The following is a 23,616-nucleotide window of genomic DNA, read 5'->3' on the forward strand; positions in this document are numbered from 1 at the left end:
CAGACGAGGTCGTTGGCTCCGACGGCCTCTTACTTGGAGCCGACCACCGGGGCAGGATATGTTTAATGGCCTCCGTCTGCTTCTGTGCTGCCGAGAACTGTTGGGCGCAGCTCTCGACAGCCTCGACCGAAGAGACCGGTCTGGCAGACAGGGGAGTTAAGGAATCTGACCTTCTCAGTCTCCCGCATGTCCGCCAGGCACAGCCAGAGGTGTCGCTCCTGGACCACCAGGGTGGACATCGCTCGACCCAGTGACCACGCGGTGACCTTCGTCACTCATAGCGCGAGGTCCGTTGCGGCACGAAGTTCCTGGAGAACCCCTGGATTGCGACTACCCTCATGCAGGTCCCTCAGGGCTTTGGCCTAATGGACCTGCAGTAACGCCATGGCGTGTAAAGCAGAAGCAGCCTCTCCACAAGCTCTGTAAGCCTTGTCGGTTAGCCTCGACAAGTATTTACAGGCCCGGGATGGGAGACACGGTCCCCCTCCCTTAGTGTGGAGTTAGGGGAAAGTTGCATGGCAACTGCCCGCTCCACGGGGGGGATATGCGCATAACCCTTGACTGCCCCGCCATCGAGGGTAGTGAGGGGGGAGGGGACCCTAGGACCACTTCTGGCAGTAAAAGGTGCCGTCCATGACCTAGTGATCTCCTCATACACCTCGGGGAAGAATGGCACCTGGGCAGGACGCTGAGAACCAGCGCAAGCTGCCCCGAGAAACCAATCATCCAACCGAGAGGGTTCGGGACACGGTGGATGGTTCCACACGAGCCCGACACTCTCTGCGGCCCGAGATAGCATAGCCATCATCTCTGGGTCCGACTTGGGCAACACTGCCACACCCGAAGGGGGCAGCGCAGCCGAGTCATCATCCCCGGAGAGAGAGGGCTCTCCCTCCGATGCTGCGATCAACATCTGATCGTCACGCGGGGTGCCAAAGGATACGACTGGTGCAGACCTCAAAGGTGGCCCAGCCCGTTCCTCCGACGGCCCAGCTGGTTGTGGAACAGGGGAGTGAGGGGGTCCCGGGGGTGGTGGACCCGCGGAACCGGTCCTCACTGTCACCCTCAGATCTTCCAAGCTACAGCACGGTGAAACGCACGGTGTGTTTGGCATTTTTGTACAAACGCGCACACACCGTGAAGCTCTTTTAGAGAACTGCTCTCTTGTCTGTGCTGAAGCACGCAGGGAAAACGCCCACTCGCGTCACCAACGGGTAAGGGGAATCCCGCAGTGCGCTACCGTTACCAGCTGTTAAAACAGCTATTGTTTAAAAAATGTGCTGGATCGGTTGAGGGAAGTCGCTGTCGTGCCGTGTCGCCAACACTCCAAAAGAGCAGGTAAAAAACTTGTTTCTTTACAGTTCTGTAGATCTTCTTTGTTGGCAGAAGCTCAACTCCGAAGCGAAAAGCTGATTGCATCATGCACCAGCTGCTCATTTATACCCGCACTGACGAGGCAGAGCAGCTGAATGCAATGATTGCATGCCAATGTGAAATTGGCTCGTTTAGTTACACTCGAAATAGATCGGTCCTCTGAGCGAGATCCCAAAATCGTCGGTCACGACGAGACATCGAGAGTGACCGAACGATAGGGAACCTGAGTTACCTGCCACTTGACCAATAACTTTATAAGTAACTATAATATTAATTGCTTAAAACAGAACTGTAATAACGGTAAGACTCAAATAAAATCAACTAAAGAAAGCATCCGTCATCATTTGTGGGTCTTCTAATCATGTATACAACAGTGAACGCTTTACTATCAGATGTTTTGACTGTTGTCAGTTCTCTAGATTATTTGGTTTATTCTCAGGAATATGAGTTATAATAAAGTACATAATGAAGGCACAGATCAAGCTCTATGGCAGTAGTCTTGATTATTAAAAAAAACATATTTTCTTACTTATGCTCTCACTCTTTTCTTTCTTCATGTTCAGCTTCTCCACTGTGAACCTCTTCTCATCTGGCTTGATCAACACTGAATTTCCCCAGCTTAGGAGAAAAACAGCGTAGATGACACTCATGATGACAGCAAAATTATAATTTTCTGTATGTCTACAGAACATAACCTTCATAATGAACTGAAAGAAATGGCAAAAAAAAAGTATAATATTTAACTCTTACACAGTCAGGGTCCAATCAATCTGCTTCAATGATTCCTTCAGGGACTTCTCTAACATGAATCCATCTCTGGGATTTATCCTGAAAAAGATTTTAAAAATGAACTACATTAATTCTACAACTATAAACGCTTCTGGATTATTGTGCTCAATGGCTGCTGGGGAAAACGTACTCGGTTACTAACGTAACCTCGGTTCTCTCTAGAGAGAGGAACGAGTACTGCGTAGAATACGCTAAGGGAAAATCCTTTTCCACGAGAATACTGAAGCCAAAAAATTATCCTTAATTTTGTATTAATGTAAAACGCGTTGCGGCAGCATACAGACATAGGCGAGGCAGCTCGCGCGCCTATTGGCTGGTCTGCTGGCAACTGCTTAAGCCTATCGAGCGAGACCTAGAGTGACGTCAGACCCAATGAGGGCGCTTTGCGCCCTCTGCGTCACGTCCCGCCGAAACGGGCGTGGCTTAGGTCTATAAATACCGCTCGCAGGCATTATATCTCTGGTTTTTCATAGTCGAAGCAACCAGAGCGCGTGCAGGCATGGCAGGATACGCAGTACTCGTTCCTCTCTCTAGAGAGAACCGAGGTTACGTTAGTAACCGAGTACGTTCTCTTACGAGAGATTCTCTCGTACTGCGTAGAATACGCTAGGGGAACCTACTGTAAAACGCCGTGCGTGCTGGGATCTGATACTATAGACTCAAGGGCGACAGCCCGGAGTTCATACAGTACATAATCACCCAGGGGACTCACAGGGAATCCTGGAAGAGGGGGGGGGGGGGGGGGGGGGGGGTTAGCCACCGTCTTCCCTATGGCAGCATAGAGCAAGGATTGCAATACTCAAATAGCTGCATAACTGACAGCGCCAGTTATGAAATTTGGCCATACTAGACCGACAGTAGTCTGGCCTGTAGTGCGGGAACCTCTAGGTTGTAAAACCTTATAAAATGTAGACGGAGAGGCCCAGCCTGCCGCCATACAAATATCTTGCAAGGCAATCCCACTTGACCATGCCCACGATGAAGCCATGCTTCTCGTGGAATGCGCTTTGACACCCAACGGGCACTGCATGCCCTTGGTTGTGTAAGCTAGCGCTATTGCGTCCACTACCCATCTGGATAGGGTCTGTTTCGAAGCGGCTAGCCCCTTAGAACGCCCGCTGAACGAAACAAAGAGCTGCTCCGTCTGTCTGAAAACAGACGAGCGAGACACATAAGCTCTTAACGCCCTGACTGGGCAAAGGGAGCTTTCGTCCATATTTCCTTCAGTGACCGGCAGAGCAGACAGGGATATGACCTGTGCTCTGAACGGTGTATTGAGGGATTTAGGAACATAACCGTGCTTAGGTTTGAGTATAACTCTAGAGTCATTCGGCCCAAACTCCATGCACGTCGCGCTTACTGAGAGCGCGTGTAAGTCCCCTATGCGCTTCACAGAAGCGAGAGCCAGAAGAAACGCCGTCTTGAAAGACAGGTGTTTAAGATCAATCTTCTGCAAGGGCTCGAATGGATGACCTTTCATGGCTTCCAGTACCGTAGAAAGGTCCCATATAGGGACTGTGGGAGGTCTGGGAGGATTCAGTCTCTTAGCTCCCTTAAGGAAGCGAATGACTAAATCGTTCCTTCCAATAGACTGGCCAAGCGTGGTCGAAGAGAACACTGCTATGGCCGCTACATAGACTTTGAGCGTGGAAGGGGACCTGCCCTTATCCAACAGCTCCTGTAGGAAGGAGAGAACCTCCGTCACACCGCAATGCAGGGGTGACACACCACGAGCTGCGCACCAGCTGGAGAACACTGACCACTTTGAGGCATAGAGACGTCGCGTAGACGGAGCTCTGGCCTGTGTGATAGTGTTTAACACTCCCTGTGGGAGGTCAGCGGGTACCCGTTGATGGCCCACACATGGAGGGACCACAGCTCTGGGTGAGGATGCCAGATCGAGCCGTTGGCTTGAGAGAGGAGATCCCTCCTCAGAGGCACTGGCCACGGGGCGGTGCTTGCTAACTGCATCACAATTGGGAACCAAGGTTGGCTCGTCCAAAGTGGGGCTACAAGCAGCACTGAGCATCCTTCTTCCCTGACCCGTTCTACCACCTGAGTCAGGAGGGAGACGGGGGGGAAAGCGTAGAGAGGACGGCGAGGCCACTCGTGGGTCAGCGCGTCCTTGCTCTTCGAGAAAAATTCTGGACAGTGAGCGTTTTCTTGAGACGCGAACAGGTCTACTTCCGCTCTGCCGAATTTCTCCCACAGCAGCCGGACTGTCTGTGGGTGCAAAGACCATTCCCCTGTCGGAACCTGGTTCCTGGACAGTCTGTCTGGTCCTATATTTAGGAGCCCTGGCACGTGCGCTGCTCTCAGCGAGAGCAGGTTGCTGCGGGCCCATATCAGGAGGCGCCTGGTTAGCCTGTACAGAGTCAGAGACCTGAGGCCGCCCTGGCGATTTATGTAGGACACCACTGAGACGTTGTCTGAACGTATTAGCACGTGGTGTCCCTTTATGAGGGGACAAAAGCGCATGAGCGCTTTGCTCACTGCCAACATTTCGAGGCAGTTGATATGTAAGAGCTTCTCCCGCTCTGACCATTGGCCAAAAAGCGGTCTGCCCTCGAGCAGCGCTCCCCATCCCGAGGTGGATGCGTCCGTGGACACCACCATCACTCTCGAGGAAGTCCCCAGGCTTACACCTGATTGGTACCAGTCTTTTGCCTTCCAAGGTTTCAAGGCTGCAATGCACGCTTGATTGACCTTGACGCGAAGGCGACCGGAGGCCCACGCTGTGCGTGGTACTCTCTTTCTGAGCCAGAACTGCAGTGGGCGCATGCGCAGAAGGCCCAACTGGAGAACTGAAGATGCTGAGGCCATCAGACCGAGCATCCTTTGAAATGTTTTGAGAGGGACTATCGCGCCGCAGCGGAACGAGCCGGCTGCGCGCCGAATGTCCAGTGTGCGCTGGGATGACAGGCGTGCTGTCATTAGCAGCGAGTTCAGCTCTATTCCCAGAAAAGATATAATCTGTCTGGAGAATAGCGAGCTCTTTTCCCAGATCACTGCGAGACCGAGATTCTCGAGGTGATCGAGTAAAATGGTCCTGTGCTCTACGAGCTCTGAGTGAGATTGGGCTAGAATCAGCCAGTCGTCCAGATAGTTCAGCACTCGTATGCCCCGTAATCTGAGGGGTGCGAGCGCTGCGTCCATGCACTTCGTAAATGTACGGGGTGCCAGGGACAAGCCGAAAGGCAGGACTGTGTACTGATATGCCTGGCCCTCGAAGGCGAATCTCAAAAATTGCCTGTGACGTGACGCTATCTGTATTTGAAAATACGCGTCTTTTAGATCTATTGACACAAACCAGTCCCCTTGGCGGACATGCGCGAGGATTTTTCTGGTTGTGAACATCCTGAACTGGCGATTCAGAAGCGCTCTGTTCAGCTGCCGCAGATCTAGTATGGGTCTGAGACCCCCGTCTTTCTTGGGCACCAGGAAGTATCTGCTGTAAAGCCCCCCTTCGCTTTGAGCTTGAGATAGGGGTTCTATAGCCCCTTTGCTCAACAGTTTCAGAATCTTGGCTCGAAGTAGATGAACTACTTCTGATTCTACCGTGGTCTCGACGCGCGCCATGAAGCGGCGAGGGCGTCGGCGAAACTGCAGCGAATAGCCTTCTTTTATGATGTTCAGCACCCATTTCGAAACCCCGGGAAGCTTTTCCCACGCAGGTGCGCGAGTAGCTAGGGGCTGGATGCGAAGCACGCTCTGATCGGCTCGCGATACAGCGGCTTTTGTGTGCTGCGACATAAACGTCGCGCTCATGACATCTGAGGCATGGGGCGCGCTGAGAACAGCGGGCACATACACCACCTTTACAGCATTGCTTGCGTGAGCAGAGCATATGCATACTGGTCCTGTATTTACAGGGACCGAGAGACATGTGGGAAGTAGCGTTTGTGGGCACTGGGTAGTGGGCACGCATGCTACATTTGAAGCGCAATCGATCTGAGTCGATTTTATGTGCGCGAGCCCTGTGTGAAGGGCTGTGCTTGTGTGTAGGAATGGGCACTGAGTAGTGGGCATTTTTTCTACACATAAAACACCTTCGGCCATGGCCGGAACACCAGAAAATGCACTCTTTAAGGGATTTATCTGGGTAGCCGTAAAAACGGCTTTTGTGTGCAGGCAAGCGGGCAATGGAACCGGCTTGTTGGCTGCTAAATACGCTGGACCAGTCACATTTCCTGGAACTGGACGAGCGGCAAGCTTTGGTGGAAGTCCGGCCACAGCGGGACTTGGACACCGTCGCTTTCCTAGGCGTGCTAGGACGATTTCGGGGCCTCTGGCTTCAACGCAATCTTTTGCCGCGGGGCGGGGCGGCGACCGGATGAGCGAGAGCGCGGTCTCGAGCTCTGGGTTTGGCGGCGTTGTGAAGCGGAGGCGGTGGGCGGAGGCTTAGGCTGTGAGCTCTGAGCAGACGGTTTCGCACGGCCTGCTGCAGAACCAGAGCGCTTCGGGAGGAAGTGCTTCATGGCCTGGGTCGCTTTCTGCACCTCAGCGAACCTATCGGCGAAATCTTTGACCGAGGTTCCGAAGAGGCGGGCAGGGGAAAGCGGCGCGTCGAGGAACACGGTGCGTTCAGACTCAGTCATGTCTGAGAGCGTCAGCCATAGATGTCTCTCAGACACGGTGAGCGAGGCCATGCTCCGTCCAATGGCCTGTGCTGCTGACTTGGTGGCGCGAAGAGCGAGGTCTGTAGCGCTCCTCAAGTCCGGCACGCAGATTGCGTCAGGTCCTCTCTCATCCAGCTGACGGAGGAGATCGGCCTGGTATATCTGAAGCGTGGCCATGGTGTGCAACGCTGACGCGGCCTGCCCGGCGGCGGAGAAAGCGCGGCGGAGCAGGGCTGACGTCGTGCGGCAGGCTTTTGAGGGCAGCGCCATCTTAGCACGCCGTCCAGCGGAGGGCGGGCATAAGTGCGCTGCAATAGCCTCTTCGACCGGCGGCAGGGAGTGGTAGCCTCTGTTCTTTGCGTCGTCAACAGCGGAGAACGCCAAAGAGACAGAGGATCGTGTCCTGGCCGAAAAAGGGGAGCCCCAAGACTTAGCGACTTCTTCATGAAGCTCAGGAAGAAAAGGCGCTGGCTTGGATGCAGGTGAAAACGCGCTCCCCAGGCAGGAAGTAGCCGTCCAGCCGGTTGTGAGCAGGCTGCTCAGGCGTAATCCACTCAAGGCCGAGGCTCGCCGTGGCCTGAGTGAGTACGCGCATGAGCTCCGCCTCAATGCTCGCTCTCTTACCCGAAGAAGCACGGGCAGGGGGGGCGGGATCCTCAGAGCTCGCCCAATCCTCACTGCCTGATGCTAAGAGAGAGCAGGAATCTCCCTCTCGCAGCAGCGCGTCGATCTCATCAGCGTCCTCGACAGAAGCGGCGGCAGACCGCGGCCGCTGTCCGTCCGTAAGTGAAGCTGATGAAACCGGAGAAGCAGGCGGGCGCACCGGCGAGCTTTGACGGCTGAGAGAGGGCTCCGGGATTCGCTGAGCGCGGCGCTTTTTATGGCGCGGCACAACAGCAGGTGTGGGCGCAGTCTCGCTGAACGGTGCCAAGCGAGTCCTCAGAGTCGCTAATGGCAACAGCTCGCAGTGATGGCAGCCGCCATCAGCGAGCGCGAGAGCTGCGTGTTCTTGACCCAGGCAGGAAGCGCAGATAACATGGCGGTCCCCGTCGCTGAGTGTGGCTTTGCACGAGCCACAGGAAGGCATCTTGAAAAAGACGCAGCTCTTTTAGATGGTGTGAGTCGCGCCGGCGAACACACACACACAGTGCAATAAAAGGATATGGGCGCTGGATAGCGCAGCAGGAAGGCGATGGCGAAGGCGAAGCGCCCTCATTGGGTCTGACGTCACTCTAGGTCTCGCTCGATAGGCTTAAGCAGTTGCCAGCAGACCAGCCAATAGGCGCGCGAGCTGCCTCGCCTATGTCTGTATGCTGCCGCAACGCATTTTACATTAATACAAAATTAAGGATAATTTTTTGGCTTCAGTATTCTCGTGGAAAAGGATTTTCCCCTAGCGTATTCTACGCAGTACGAGAGAATCTCTCGTAAGAGAACCTAGTTATTATGATAATTAGTATGAGAAATCGAATGAAAACAAACTATTAAAGGTCCCGTTCTACGTGATCCCATGTTTCAAACTTTAGTTAGTGTGTAATGTTGTTGTTAGAGTATAAATAATATCTGTAAAATTATAAAGCTCAAAGTTCAGTGCCAAGCGAGATATTTTATTTAACAGAAGTTGACTACAAAAAACGGCTCGATTGGACTACACCCCTCTACTTCCGTCATTAGTGACATCACCAGAACCGTGTTTAGACTAACCTCCGCCCACAGGAACACAGGCGTATTGATGGCGAAATGTCAACAGATGGTTGATGTTTATCTATAATCGGATACCGCAAAAGTTTAATTCGAAGTTAGTTTGCTCTGTCCATTTCACCACGGACTGTTTTTCTAACCTGGGATAATATCAAGCAGGCTTCTCTCAGCGTTTCATACTGACGAAGGGGACAATTTCAACTATATTCCAGCAAGCGGTAAGTACAAGTAGTGATTTAATATGGAAGTAGCGATCAACTTCACATCGTTTCTCTTAGTAGGATGAAAATAATCTAACTTAAACTGTGATTAATATACAGAAAGCGATCAAAGAACAATCCCTTTCCAATCGTCCAAGCTGTCAATCACACAGCGCGAGTTTATGGACACTTGCCAACACTCGTTATGAAATCAATGACGCTGTTACACTCCACAACGAAGCTCTTACTGTATTTATATGCCTCATGTTTGCATTGGTGAAATCATTAGTGAGTGCAGAAACTGCGTTGCAATGATAAGATCTTTTTTCACGCGATCAACAGGCTGTCATCTGCTCAATGCTCGTCACTGCAATTTTTTATGTGATTGAAAGAGATCTAAATACTTAAAAAACTTCTCACGATTCGTTAATCCCGATAGCTGTAATAGTAAAAACGTATAATAGCTGTAATAGTAAAAGTTTTCCAGATAGTTCCACATGTAATGCCAGATATTTCATATGCAAGCATTTCAGCCAATCACAGCAGAGGGCGTTTACACTGAAGTCTCTCAGCAGACACGCCCCTTCAAACAGAGTGTTCAAACCAGGGAATGAAATCAGGCTAGGAAATATGCCTTTTATTTCTAAATTATAACAATTTTTGATCTAAAAAACATACTAACATTATAAGGGCACCCCTGGAAACATGATAAAATAATAAAAATAATCCATGGAATGGGACCTTTAAGATATTATTGTCATTTTCACAATAGTAATAAGAAAATGACAAAATCTTTGTGACTGCTCAGATACTGCAGTTACCTGAGTTCAGTCAGGCTGGGACAGGCCTGAATGAGGGACAGGATTTCAGCGGCAAATGTGTCACTCAGACGTGAACCATGCAGACAGAGTTTCCTCAAATCAGACAGTGATTTCAGGAACACCAGCAGACTAGGTTTCCCTCCCACAAAAAACCTAAGCAACACAAAACCCAGATGAAGTAGTAAATGTGACATGCTGGTTCTCAGGCTCAAAGCTTAGATGTACATGCTTTTATTTTTATGAATAATAAAAGAAATTAATCTAATAAACACCTAATAAATCTACCAACTGATCATGATGTAAGATCCTTAACAGGATAGTTTACTCAAAAAATAAAATTCTCTCATAGTTTGCTCACCCTCATTTCACTGCAAACCCATAAGACTTTCATTTACCTCTGAAACACAGATTTGTCGAATGAAAGTCTTATGGGCTTGGAACAACACGAGGGTGAGTGAACAATAATTTCTGGGTGTACTAATACTTTAATTATATTTTTGATAGTAAATGGCAGCCATTCTTAAGGGGGTTTATCTGAAAAAGAAAGAAAGAAGCTTCAACTCACAAATTTCGATAACTGTCCAACTGTACAACAGAGTTGATGGTGGAAACCACTGAGCTTGGACAGGTTAGAGTCAATGATGTGATCACTGAACTGCTAAAAGAAAACCTGAAGCATTCACAGATATAAACATCAGTATAGGTTTATAATAATCATTAGGTGGTAGGATGAGACTGCAATTTTGTGTGTGAAAAGTGATAAGAGTTTCATACGTGATATCTTCATCTCTGACTGACACAGTGATCTCTGGGAAAAATCCACTTTCACGGTTTTCAGGCTTCTTTATACTGGCAAAATTTAATGAGTGTATTTCATTATTAGATATGACATAAACTTTATTAAATATACTGAGTCTGAACAACTGAATATGGCAATGTGTACAATTTTATTCTAAAATGAATTATACATTACTTGAGTTTATGCAGAATCTTCCCTTTACCAGCAGCTGAGATCAAACCATCAACATCGTCTGAAATGTGATCCATCATCAACCTTTGAAAGTAAAAGAAGACAGTATATCAGATTTCATCTTCATTACACACACAATTCTGGGATTGTGTGTGTTTGCAGTGATTCAGACTAAAGTATGGGAGCTTTTTTTTTTTTACTTTAGAATCCGCATTTTCTCTCACTCCGGTCTGGTTTAGAAAAGTGATTCTCAGTGACTGTGGAGTAAGCAGTGTGTGGTAAAAATAAAAACAATATCACACAATAATGACTGCTGTAATACTGAATATCAGATTACACCCGAGGCTGAATCATTCTGGCTGTGCTCATATTCAGCACTACAGCACTCTTGCTTGTGTGATATTGCATAAGTATTGAAACAGATAAAATATACATTTAGAGCTCAAGAGAAGTGAATGTTTTGAAATTGCTGTAAATAAAATGTAAATGCTGTAAAATGTCATGTGTTGATGACGTGTCAGAAAAGGCACAAAGTTTCGCTCACCACAGCTCTTTACAGCGGTACAGTTCAGGCTGAAGCATCTTCAGATCATCAGATGTTACATGCAGTTTCAGGTTTCTGATGTGTTCACAGCACTGTAAACAGTACTTCAACACCCAACAGTCTGTCCTTTTCAGTGGAATATTTGACAGATCTATCACAATTAAACCTTCCAAAACTTTCCCAACAAAGCTTTTCTCATGGAGCTCATAGAGACAATGGAGAATGAACAGCATGTGTTCATTTTGATATCTCTGTGAGCACTGATTGAGCCATTCTTTAATCTGGGATTCTGTGTTGATAGAGACGGCCATGTTGTGCTTTTCAAAGAATGAGGGGATCCATTCTGTCTTACAGAGACCACAGAGGAACAGAATCACAGGCTGCAGCCACTCTGAATGTCTAACTTCTGCATCTGTCATTGAAAAGTCTCTATCAGACCAACAGGACAGAGCCCATCCTCTCTCTACAGTGTGAAGCAGCTCTCTCACTTTCCTCTGGGACTCTTCTTCATCCAGAAGGACATAGTACAGAGCGGTGAAGAATTCCTGAAAGCTGAGATGCATAAATTTGAACATCGTCTCCTGGTGGATTCTTCTCTTAATGAGGAACTTGCACAGGAATGGACTGCCATCAGGGTCTGAAACAGTTTCATAAACGCTCTTCTCATCAAACAAGACCTGATGTTCCAGCATCCCTCTCTCTGCCAGCTGACCCAGACTCCTCAGCAGGGTCGGGACGGACTGACTCAAACCCTGGCAGTGATGCTCCAGTAGAGTGGACACAAAGTCAGCGTAGATGGAGGTGGTGGTTTCCAGTTCACTTGTTACATTTGCACCAACTCTGAACATCTCACTGATGATCCAGCAGATAACAGGTATGGAACAGGCAGTGAGGAGGGTTTCATTTGCTCTCGCACAGTCAAACTCTTTCCTGAAGAACTTCTGGAAGTACCCGTCCACCTGACTTGCAGAAAAGCCCATGATCTCAGAGAAACGCTGTTGTCCTTTCAGCATCTTGTTCACAGTGTTCTTAGTTCTGGTGGTGACCAGCAGTATGGACTCAGGGATGAGGTACCTTCTCATTAGGCCACAAATAATGACCTCAGGTGGGGCTTTCTGAAGCGGATCAGTGTTTGGTGACATGTCATAAATGTCCTGTGTGAATCTCAGCTCATCAAATCCATCAATGATGAAAAGCACCTTCATTGGTGACTGCTGTAACATCTGTGAGATCTGATCTGATGTTAAACTGCAGCTGTAGCTCAAGAGCTCAATTAAGTTCATCTCCTCAGAAATACACATCAGCTCTTCACACCTCAGATAGAAAACTAGACCAAAACGTCTAGAGTATAACCCTTCAGATGCCCAGTCCAACATGATCTTTTGTGCTTTGAAGGATTTGCCACTGCCAGAGTCACCTTGGAGAATGATATTCACTGGATCATGGATCTGGAAACTACCACCCATAACCCGCAAACAACCCAAAAGCTCGTCCACGCTGATGATCTTAAAGATGTCATTTTCATTTTTCTGAATGATCACTGGTTCAGTATAGAGAGCAGGAAATGACTCTTTTTCACCAAATAGGAAGCTCCACTCATTCTCATACTTCTGTATGAGTGACAGCTTATATTGATGTACAATCTCCTGAGATCCTGAAGGAAAACCTGTTGATTAACAAACAAAATGTAAGAGCAAATACAGTAACACTCAAACCACTTACTATTGCATTCTAACTACTGTTTTTCAAAAATATTGTAAAATCATTAAAATACAATTATTATATAACAATAAACCAAAAAATATAAAATTGTGTGTTTTAGTGAGATTCTCTAATCTCTAAAGAATGCTGTCAATAACGTAGATCACCAAGGTCTATATGCTATATGGGTTCAGAGTCACTGTATAAACTGACAACTCATGATCCAAATTATACCACTAACTGAAGACATACTGGAGCATATTTTCTCATATTCTCAGAATATTTTGTTGGATGAATATCTGAACATGCAATTTTTCAAAAGAAGGAACAAAGCCTCTGCTTTTGAAAAAAAAACAAAAAAACATTTTATTCTAGCTTGAATGTGGGTATGTTTTTTTTTTTAAAAGCAACATTTTAAAATGTGTAACTCAAAACTACACATTATATTGAGCTTATATTCTATTTTCTGGCTCCTAAAATTATCATACCCGCAAAGCACCAAATAAGAGTGAAAATATGAATCATTAAATAAAATAAATAAATGAAAATGAAAAAAATAAATCAAGGTAAATAAAATTGAGTTACTCGCCACTTGGCCAATAACTTTATTAGGAGCTACAATATTAATTGCTTAAAACAGAGCAGACTCAGTCAGACTCAAATAAAATCAACTAAAGAAAGCATCTGTCATCATTTGTGGGTCTTCTAATCATGTATACAACAGTGAACGCTTTACTATCAGATGTTTTGACTGTTGTCAGTTCTCTAGATTATTTGGTTTATTCTCAGGAATATGAGTTATAATAAAGTACATAATGAAGGCACAGATCAAGCTCTCTGGCAGGAGTCTTGATTATAAAAAAAAAACTATTTGCTTACTTCTGCTCTCACTCTTTTCTTTCTTCATGGTCAACTTCTCCACTGTGAATCTCTTTTCATCTGGCTTGATCAACACTGAATTTCCCCAGCTAAGGAGAATAACATTAAACACTCTTGATGACTGCAAAATTATAATTTTCTGTATGTCTATAGAACATAACCTTCATAATGAACTGAAAGAAATGGCTAAAAAAATGTCTAATATTTAACTCTTACACAGTCAGGGTCCAATCAATCTTCTTCAATGATTCATTCAGGGACTTCTCTAACATGAATCCATCTCTGGGATTTATCCTGAAAAAGATTTTAAAAATAAGAAAATAAAAATAAAACTATAAATGCTTCTTGTTTATTGTGCTCAATGACTGCTGGGGAAAACCTAATTATTATGTTAATTATGAGAAATCGAATGAAAACAAACTATTAAGATATTTTTGTATTTTTCACAATAGTAATAAGAAAATGACATAAAAACTTAGTGAATGCTCATATACTGCAGTTACCTGAGTTCAGTCAGGCTGGGACAGGCCTGGATGAGGGACGGGATTTCAGGGGCAAATGTGTCACTCAGACGTAAAAACTGCAGACAGACTTTCTTCAAATCAGACAGTGATTTCAGGAACACCAGCAGACTAGGTTTCTCTCCCTCAAAAAACCTAAGCAACACAAAACCCAGATGAAGTAGTAAATGTGACATGCTGGTTCTCAGGCTCAAAGCTTAGATATACATGCTTTATTTTTTATGAATAAAAAAACAAAACAATTAATCTAATAAACACCTATTAAATCTACCAACTGATCATGATGTAAGATCCTTAACAGGATAGTTTACTCAAAAATGAAAATTCTCTCATCCTTTACTCACCCTCATTTCACTGCAAACCCATAAGACTTTTGTTTACCTCTGAAACACAAATTTGTTGAACGAAAGTCTTATAGCTTTGCAACAACACAAGGGTGAGTAAATAATTTCTGGGTGTACTAATAATTTATATAAAGTTTTTATAGTAAATGGCAGCCATTCTTAAGGAGGTATATCTGAAAAAGAAAGAATGAAGCTTCCACTCACAACTCATAATAACTGTCCAACTGTACAACATAGTCAATGGTGGAAACCACTGAGCTTGGACAGGTTAGAGTCAATGATGTGATCACTGATCTGCTAAAAGAAAACCTGAAGCATTCACAGATATAAACATCAGTATAGGTTTATAATAATCATCAGGTGGTAGGATGAGATTGCAATTTTGTGTGTGAAAAGTGATAAGAGTTTCATACGTGATATCTTCATCTCTGACTGACACAGTGTGTATCTCTGGGAAAAATCCACTTTCATGGGTTTCAGGCTTCTTTATACTGGCAAAATTTAATGAGTGTATTTCATTATTAGATATGACATAAACTTGATTAAATATACTGAACAACTGAATATGGCAATAAGTACAATTTTATTCTAAAATGAATTATACATTACTTGAGTTTATGCAGAATCTTCCCTTTACCAGCAGCTGAGATCAAACCAACAACATCGTCTGAAATGTGATCCGTCATCAACCTTTGAAAGTAAAAGAAGACAGTATATCAGATTTCATCTTCATTACACAAACAGGTAATTTTGGGCTTGTGTGTGTTTTCAGTGTTTCAGACAAAAGTATGGGAGGGTTTTCTTTTTTCTTTTTTTTTACTCAGCATTTCTCTCACTCCGGTCTGGTTCAGAAAAGTGATTCTCAGTGACTGTGGAGTAAGCAGTGTGTGGTAAAAATCAAAACAATATCACACAATAATGACTGCTGTAATACTGAATATCAGATTACACTCGAGGCTGAATCACAGCTGTGCTCATATTCAGCACTACAGCACTATTGCTTGTGTGATATTGCATAAGTATTGAAACAGATACAATTTACATTTAGAGCTCCAAGAGAAGTGAAAGTATTGAAATTGCTGTAAATAAAATGTAAATGCTGTAAAATGTCATGTGTTGATGACGTGTCAGAAAAGGCTCAAAGTTTCGCTCACCACAGCTCTTTACAGTGATACAGTTCAGGCTGAAGCATCTTCAGATCATCAGATGTTACATGCAGTTTCAGGTTTCTGATGTGTTCACAGCACTGTAAACAGTACTTCAACACCCAACAGTCTGTCCTTTTCAGTGGAATATTTGACAGATCTATCACAATTAAACCTTCCAAAACTTTCCCAACAAAGCTTTTCTCATGGAGCTCATAGAGACAATGGAGAATGAACAGCATGTGTTCATTTTGATATCTCTGTGAGCACTGATTGATCCATTCCTTGATCTGGGATTCTGTGTTGATAGAGACGGCCATGTTGTGCTTTTCAAAGAATGAGTGGATCCATTCTTTCTTACAGAGACCACAGAGGAACAGAATCACAGGCTGCAGCCACTCTGAATGTCTAACTTCTGCATCTGTCATTGAAAAGTCTCTATCAGACCAACAGGACAGAGTCCATCCTCTCTCTACAGTGTGAAGCAGCTCTCTCACTTTCCTCTGGGAATCTTCTTCATCCAGAAGGACATAGTACAGAGCGGTGAAGAACTCCTGAAAGCTGAGATGCATAAATTTGAACATCGTCTCCTGGCGGATTCTTCTCTTAATGAGGAACTTGCACAGGAATGGACTGCCATCAGGGTCTGAAACTGTTTCATTCACACTTTTCTCATCAAACAAGACCTGATGTTCCAGCATCCCTCTGTCTGCCAGCTGACCCAGACTCCTCAGCAGGGTCGGGACGGACTGACTCAAACCCTGGCAGTGATGCTCCAGTAGAGTGGACACAAAGTCAGCGTAGATGGAGGTGGTGGTTTCCAGTCCACTTGTTACATTTGCACCAACTCTGAACATCTCACTGATGATCCAGCAGATAACAGGTATGGAACAGGCAGTGAGGAGGGTTTCATTTGCTCTCACACAGTCAAACTCTTTCCTGAAGAACTTCTGGAAGTACCTGTCCACCTGACTTGCAGAAAAGCCCATGATCTCAAATAAACGCTGTTGTCCTTTCAGCATCTTGTTCACAGTGTTCTTAGTTCTGGTGGTGACCAGCAGTGTGGACTCAGGGATGAGGTACCTTCTCATTAGGCCACAAATAATGACCTCAGGTGGGGCTTTCTGAAGCGGATCAGTGTTTGGTGACATGTCATAAATGTCCTGTGTGAGTCTCAGCTCATCAAAGCCATCAATGATGAAAAGCACCTTCATTGGTGACTGCTGTAACATCTGTGAGATCTGATCTGATGTTAAACTGCAGCTGTAGCTCAAGAGCTCAATTAAGTTCATCTCCTCAGAAATACACATCAGCTCTTCACACCTCAGATAGAAAACTAGACCAAAACGTCCAGAGTATAACCTTTCAGATGCCCAGTTCAACATGATCTTTTGTGCTTTGAAGGATTTGCCACTGCCAGAGTCACCTTGGAGAATGACACTCACTGGATAATGGAACTGGAAACTACCACCCATAACCCGCAAACAACCCAAAAGCTCGTCCACACTGATGATCTTAAAGATGTCATTTTCATTTTTCTGAATGATCACTGGTTCACTATAGAGGGCAGGAAATGACTCTTTTTCACCAAATAGGAAGCTCCACTCATTCTCATACTTCTGTATGAGTGACAGCTTATATTGATGTACAATCTCCTGAGATTCTGAAGGAAAACCTGTTGATTAACAAACAAAATGTAAGAGCAAATACAGTAACACTCAAACCACTTACTATTGCATTCTAACTACTGTTTTTAAAAAATATTGTAAAACCATTACAATACAATTATTAACAATAAACCAAAACTGTAAAATGTTGTGTTTTAGTGAGATTCTCTAATCTCTAAAGAATGCTGTCAACAGTGGAGAGCAAACAATCATCCAGTTGTTTTTAGGTAAATACTATATTGGTAAATATAGCTAGAATAATTCTGTTAGATGTACACTACTGTTCAAAAGTTCAGCTGACCAAGCCTGCATTGATTTGATCCAAAATACAGTAAAAACAGTAATATTATGAAATATTATTACAATTTAAAATAATAATACAATAAAATATAATTTATTTCTGTGATTAAAGCTGAATTTTCACCATCATTACTCCAGTCTTCATCACATGATCCTTCAGAAATCATTCTAATATGATGATTTGATGCTCAACAAACATTTATGATCATTATCAATGTTGAAAACAGTTGTGTACAATTTTTTTTTGACTTTGACTTTGACGAATAGAAAGCTCAAAAGAAGTGCATGGAATAATGTCAGGTACAATCCCAGATAGAAAGGTAACATTGATACAATGCTAAGTTTTCATCCAAAATATTATCTTGGTTGAGACTAACATTTCAATATTTAAAGTATGTTAGATTAGCATAGAAATTTTGATGAAAGCCGACAGCACACACGGGTGGATAAATGCCCGTTTTATTGCAAACCGCCATTGGACCAATAGACGGGCTTACACTTCTGGTTCAGTAGGTCTAAATTAATATGACCATCAATGTGAGAACTGCTCGGTCAAAATTCAAATTACACCTGTTTCTATAAAAGAAAACCTTTTTAACTATTTCACCACCGATTAATGTATCAGCTTTTAAATTATGGATCTAAACTCTTATAGTGTTTCGTGTTATTCAGTTAGTCAGTGATTTATTTCAAGATCAATCAAAGTAGAGCTCTCATATTAAACAGCCAGAATATAAGCCTACCTTTGAGACTTATCTGGTGACTTTTAGTCCAATCATGCTTTCCAAATTCTGAGATAGTCGGCCACTTAATTAGGAGAGAAGAGTATTAAGCAGTTCATTAACATGGAGCAAACAGATGCACACAACATTAGTTGAAAATCAAAAGTCCTTCTTAGTTCACCAAGGTCTCATTATAACAAATAGGAAATATTTACACATAATAGGAATAGGAAATAATAGGAAATTCCTCACCACTTACATGAGCATATGAATGTGCTTCCACCCTTCTGTCTGGCCCTGCTTGAAAAGAACTAGTTAGAGCTCATAACAGCTGGAATAATGTCAGGTACAATCCCAGATAGCAAGTTAACACTTATACAATGCTGAGTTTTCATCCAAAATATTATCTTAGTTGACACTGACATTTCAATGTTTAAAGTATGTTGGATTAGCATAGAAATTTTGACGAAAGCCGACAGCACACACGGGTGGATAAATGCCCATGTTGTTTGAAAACACACACTGCTTGGAATTTTAGTTTTGCATGTGCACTCAGTAGTCATAATTAAAGCTGTTTTTATCTTAAGTGGTTTTCTCTTTGTAATGGTCCAGCAATGGACCACTTGCACTAAGTTTCGTGACGCACTTCCATTTGGAAATAGTACGTCTCACTTATTTCTGGTTATGTTTACTTTCACTGTAGCCTATGTGGTCAATGAGTTGAACAAACACCACCTAAAATTAGTGTCTGCAACAAGATTTAAAAATGTGGCTATTTTTATTGACAGGAGAAGGTATATTCTGATGTTTACTGTGTGCAGAATTTTCCAAACTTATCGGAACATGAAGTTTTAATCCAACCCAAGCCGATCTGAGAAAGCAGCGGGTGTTAAAATACGCCATTATTTCACCCTAGGGTGTCAGTGTTCGTCTAAACTAGTGACTGTCGCGCAACGCTGAAGTGTATGAGAACAGATGAATAACATCAGTATGAACCACGAATATTTATTTATTTGGATTAAATATTTTAATCATTCTGTGTAATTTTTCAATGTCCCCCTTTGGTCCCACTTTATATTAAGTGGATTTAAGTACTATGTACTTACATGTACTTACATTGAAATTAATAATTTGATACAATGTACTTATTGTGTAACTACATGTTTTTACATTTAAAAAATTCCTGCATGTAATTACAGCTGTAATTAATTTATGTAATTACATTTGTAATTACACAGTTGACCCTTCCCTTACACCTTAAACCTACCCAATCCACCTCACCTGTCCCTAACCTTACCCGTATCACACCTCAATAGCAGCAAAAGTGTTTTACAATACAACATGAACACAATAAGTACATTGTACTTATTTTTTGATGTAAGTACATAGTACTTAACGCCACTTAATATAAAGTGGGACCCAATCTTTTCACTATTTACATATTTATGCCCAAAATGCTATAATATTCAAAGTAGTTGACTGTCATTCTCCTCTACTGTGTACGTTATTGATTAAATAGCCTAGCCTATTTAACATTGTTACAGGAACCTTGCGAGCATTCATTCATTCAACTATTTTAAAAGACTGGAATAAACACCAGCGCACACAAGCAATCCTTTTTTGACTTTTAATAGTCAATTTCATTTAAAAATGTAAACCCGTATGAAATGTCAGAAAGTAAAAAAAAAAAAAAAAAAAAACTGTTAATGAGAAGACCAGCATATAGGACTGCTGCAGCTTAGTGGATAAATATATTTAGCCTATTTATTATTCAGAATGCACAGTTGGAAAGAAAATATATTTATATGAACATTTCAGCAGGCTCAAGATAATTAATACAGAGATCATTATTCATTGTTTTAATCAATTGGCAGCCATAAAACAGTGATAATCTGCATTCTCATGTATGTAGGTGCGCTGAACACTCTAACCGGAAACTCCTGACATGTACTAACTAGAACGCAGTAGTTGTGCAAGAAGTCCATATGACAAAATTTGAGTTGTTTTCAATGTTTCAACAAAAGTGATTTAAAATCAACATGGCAGTGTAATATTTATTATTTTTTGGGTAAAATTTCAGCATTAACTGAGCGTGCAAACATGATGTTGAACTAACATCACATTGTAACATTGAGTCAACAACATTACCATTGATTCTTTTTGCTAATTTTAACATTGAATCAATGGCAGTGTTGAATCAACATCATATATGATGTTGAGTCGTTAGGGGGCATTTCGAAAACAGCATTATTTTGTAGTGTTGGTTGGTCACACTTGATTCGAATTATGATTCATAGGTTTTTGGCAAAAAATATATATATATATTTTTTTTTTCTTTTGCAAATTCAGAATGATTTGCTTTGATTTCTAATGAAATTATATTAAATACTAAATAAAATGCATTTGTTTTTTTAATACTTTCTTTGTCTTGCGAGAAAAATAAACTACTAAGGATTGTTTATTGCACCAAAAGTAATTTGAGAGGAACTTTAAATATATGTAAATTTCAAGTCACATGATGTTTGTTAACATATAGACCACAAGACATAATAATAACTGAATTTACACAAAAGATCCAGTTCAAAAGTTTACATATGCTTGATTCTTAACAGTGTGTGTTGTTACCTGGATGATCAATAGCTGCAAACATTCACTGATGCTCAAGGCAACACAACCCATTAAGAGCCAGTGGGTGTAAGCATTTTAACAGGATGCGACCATCTCAGATATATAATCAAGTGACCAAAAACTGACGAATTTGTGATCTTGAGACCAATGTTAAACAGAAGGCGTGAGGACCTCAAAATGACAGCTTCCTAATATGAATGGGTAAAATAAAAATAAAAGTAAAGAGTTGAAAAGAATAATCAAATGTGCTGCTAAACTATTAAATAAATGACCAATAACCAATTGGCATTCTAACCTAAATTCGAGGTTGTGATAAAATGGAGTCGGATAAGTTTAATTGGATAAAATTACTTTGCCACGCGGAAAAGACAGTAACACGCAGAGACCTTCACCCGTTTTATTGCAAACCGCCATTGGACCAATAGACGGGCTTACACTTCTGGTTCAGTAGCTCTAAATAAATATGACCATCAATGTAAGAACTGCTCGTTCAAGATTCAAATTACACCTGTTTCAAAAAAAGAAAACCTTTTTAACTATATCACCACCGATTAATGTATCAGCTTTTAAATTATGGATCTAAACTCTAATAGTGTTTCGTGTTATTCAGTTAGTCAGTGATTTATTTCAAGATCAATCAAAGTAGAGCTCTTATATTAAACAGCCAGAATATAAGCCTACCTTTGGGACTTATCTGGTGTCTTTCAGTCCAATCATGCTTTCCAAATTCTGAGATAGTGGGCCGCTTAATTAGGAGAGAAGAGTGTTAAGCAGTTCATTAACATGGAGCAAACAGATGCACACAACATTAGTTGAAAATCAAAAGTCCTTCTTAGTTCACCAAAGTCTCACAAATACACATAATAGGAAATTCCTCATCACTTACATGAGCAGATGACTGGGCTTCCACCCTTCTGTCTGGCCCTGCTTGAAAAGAACTAGTTAGAGCTCGTGACAACTGGAATAATGTCAGGTACAATCCCAGATAGCAAGGTAACATTGATACAATTCTGAATTTTCATCCAAAATATTATCTTGGTTGAGACTGACATTTCAATGTTTAAAGTATGTTGGATCCTACAACAGCACAATGTCTCTAGTAATTTGCATATGCAATTAATGTCGTGTTGATATATTTTTTAAATATTGTGCTATCGCAAAAAATTGTATCCTGGGGATGATGGAGGGGCACAAGGAGAACATTTTTAGGGTTTAGAGTTCAAAGAAGAGCTCTCATTTTAAAAAGTCAGAATATGAGCCTACCTTCAAGAGTGTGGATTTCAAACAAAGCATCCTGCCATAATGATGATAAACTGTGCCCCTTAATAAACAGATAAATAATTAGTGTTTCACAGTCTCATTGTAACAAACACACATTATAGGAAATTCCTCATCACTTACATGAGCATATGAATGTGCTTCCACCCTTCTGTCTGGCCCTGCTTGAAAATAACTAGTTAGAGCTCATAACAGCTGGAATAATGTCAGGTACAAACCCAGATAGCAAGTTAACATTGATACAATGCTGAGTTTTCATCCAAAATATTATCTTGGCTGAGACTGACATTTCAATGTTTAAAGTATGTTGGATCCTACAACTGTCACGGAATAGTTGAACGGAGACGAGGATTCAAATGCAGAGGAAATTTATTAGTCACCAGCAGACAAGGTACAAAACTCCAAAACTCAGATAGCATGCAGGAAGGAAACACCAGGAACAGGTAACTTGGACAACGAACCAGCACAGGACTACAAACACAGGGAGGCTAAATAGGGGAACAAACAAAGGAGGGTAACGAGAAAGACAGGTGGGACAAATTAACCAATAATCAGATAACAAGATGGGAGGGGCTAGACAATAGACAGGAGAGCACATGGCACAAAACAACAAAACACCCATGTGCAGCACAAGACAAGACAGGCATGTGACAACAACAGCACAGTGTCTCTAGTAATTTGCATACGTAATTAATTTCGTTTTGATATATTTTTTAAATATTGTGCTATTGCAAAAAATTGTATCCTGGGGATGATGGAGGAAGACAAGGAGAATTATTTTAGTAGAAATAATTTAGTGCCCGATGCTTATTATTCTGGTAGAGACCTCATAATCTGACGTCCTTTTAGGACACTGAGTTCCTTAGTACAGACACAAACACAGCAGCAAATTACAATGTTCATCAGAAATAAGTTCTTCAAAGAAGAAGCTCTCATTTTAAAAAGTCAGAATATGTGTCAGGTTTAGAGAAGACTCAAACAGGTGAGTAAATAAAACAATGTTTATTTGGAACAGAAGCACGGAACCAGCAGATGTAATGGTGAGTAGGTCATGCAAACTTGAGATGAAGATAGAACTTAGCTGATTAGTAATATGAATGTCTTTGCAGGTGGAGTGGAAACCAGAGTGGAGAACGGATAATGAAGATGATCAACGGAGAAGGCAGATTGTAATGCAGAATGAAGATGAGTATCTCAGGTTGGTAGATCAGGTAAGTAACAGGAAGTGAGTCTTGTGCGTCCATATAAAGACGAGACCAGACACTAAACAGAGGGTGAAGGGTTGTATTTAAAGGGAGTGAATGATGAGGTGATGATAAGGTGCAGGTGTGGTGAATCAGTATTCCGGGGAGAGTGAACGAGTAGGCAGAGAGTGCAGATCTGGTGGATCCCTAAAAGTGGAGGAGGTACGTC

The 23,616-nt window shown here is 42.7% G+C and overlaps 1 protein-coding gene across 1 annotated transcript in view; it reads right to left on the bottom strand.

Annotated features, from left to right (window-relative positions):
- Window positions 1–23,616, bottom strand: part of LOC311291562 (uncharacterized protein) — a 178,831-nt gene that overhangs the window by 13,679 nt on the left and 141,536 nt on the right. The window contains 14 exon segments of the mRNA XM_084410623.1: window positions 1,904–1,992; window positions 2,125–2,202; window positions 9,505–9,657; window positions 10,070–10,174; window positions 10,279–10,353; window positions 10,478–10,558; window positions 11,019–12,684; window positions 13,599–13,687; window positions 13,815–13,892; window positions 14,102–14,254; window positions 14,668–14,772; window positions 14,877–14,954; window positions 15,073–15,153; window positions 15,618–17,283. Coding sequence (XP_084266749.1) covers window positions 1,904–1,992; window positions 2,125–2,202; window positions 9,505–9,657; window positions 10,070–10,174; window positions 10,279–10,353; window positions 10,478–10,558; window positions 11,019–12,684; window positions 13,599–13,687; window positions 13,815–13,892; window positions 14,102–14,254; window positions 14,668–14,772; window positions 14,877–14,954; window positions 15,073–15,153; window positions 15,618–17,283 — 4,497 coding nt within the window.

Source organism: Rutilus rutilus (genome assembly GCF_951802725.1).
Source record: "Rutilus rutilus genome assembly, chromosome: 6".
NCBI classification, from domain to species: Eukaryota; Metazoa; Chordata; class Actinopteri; order Cypriniformes; family Leuciscidae; genus Rutilus; species Rutilus rutilus.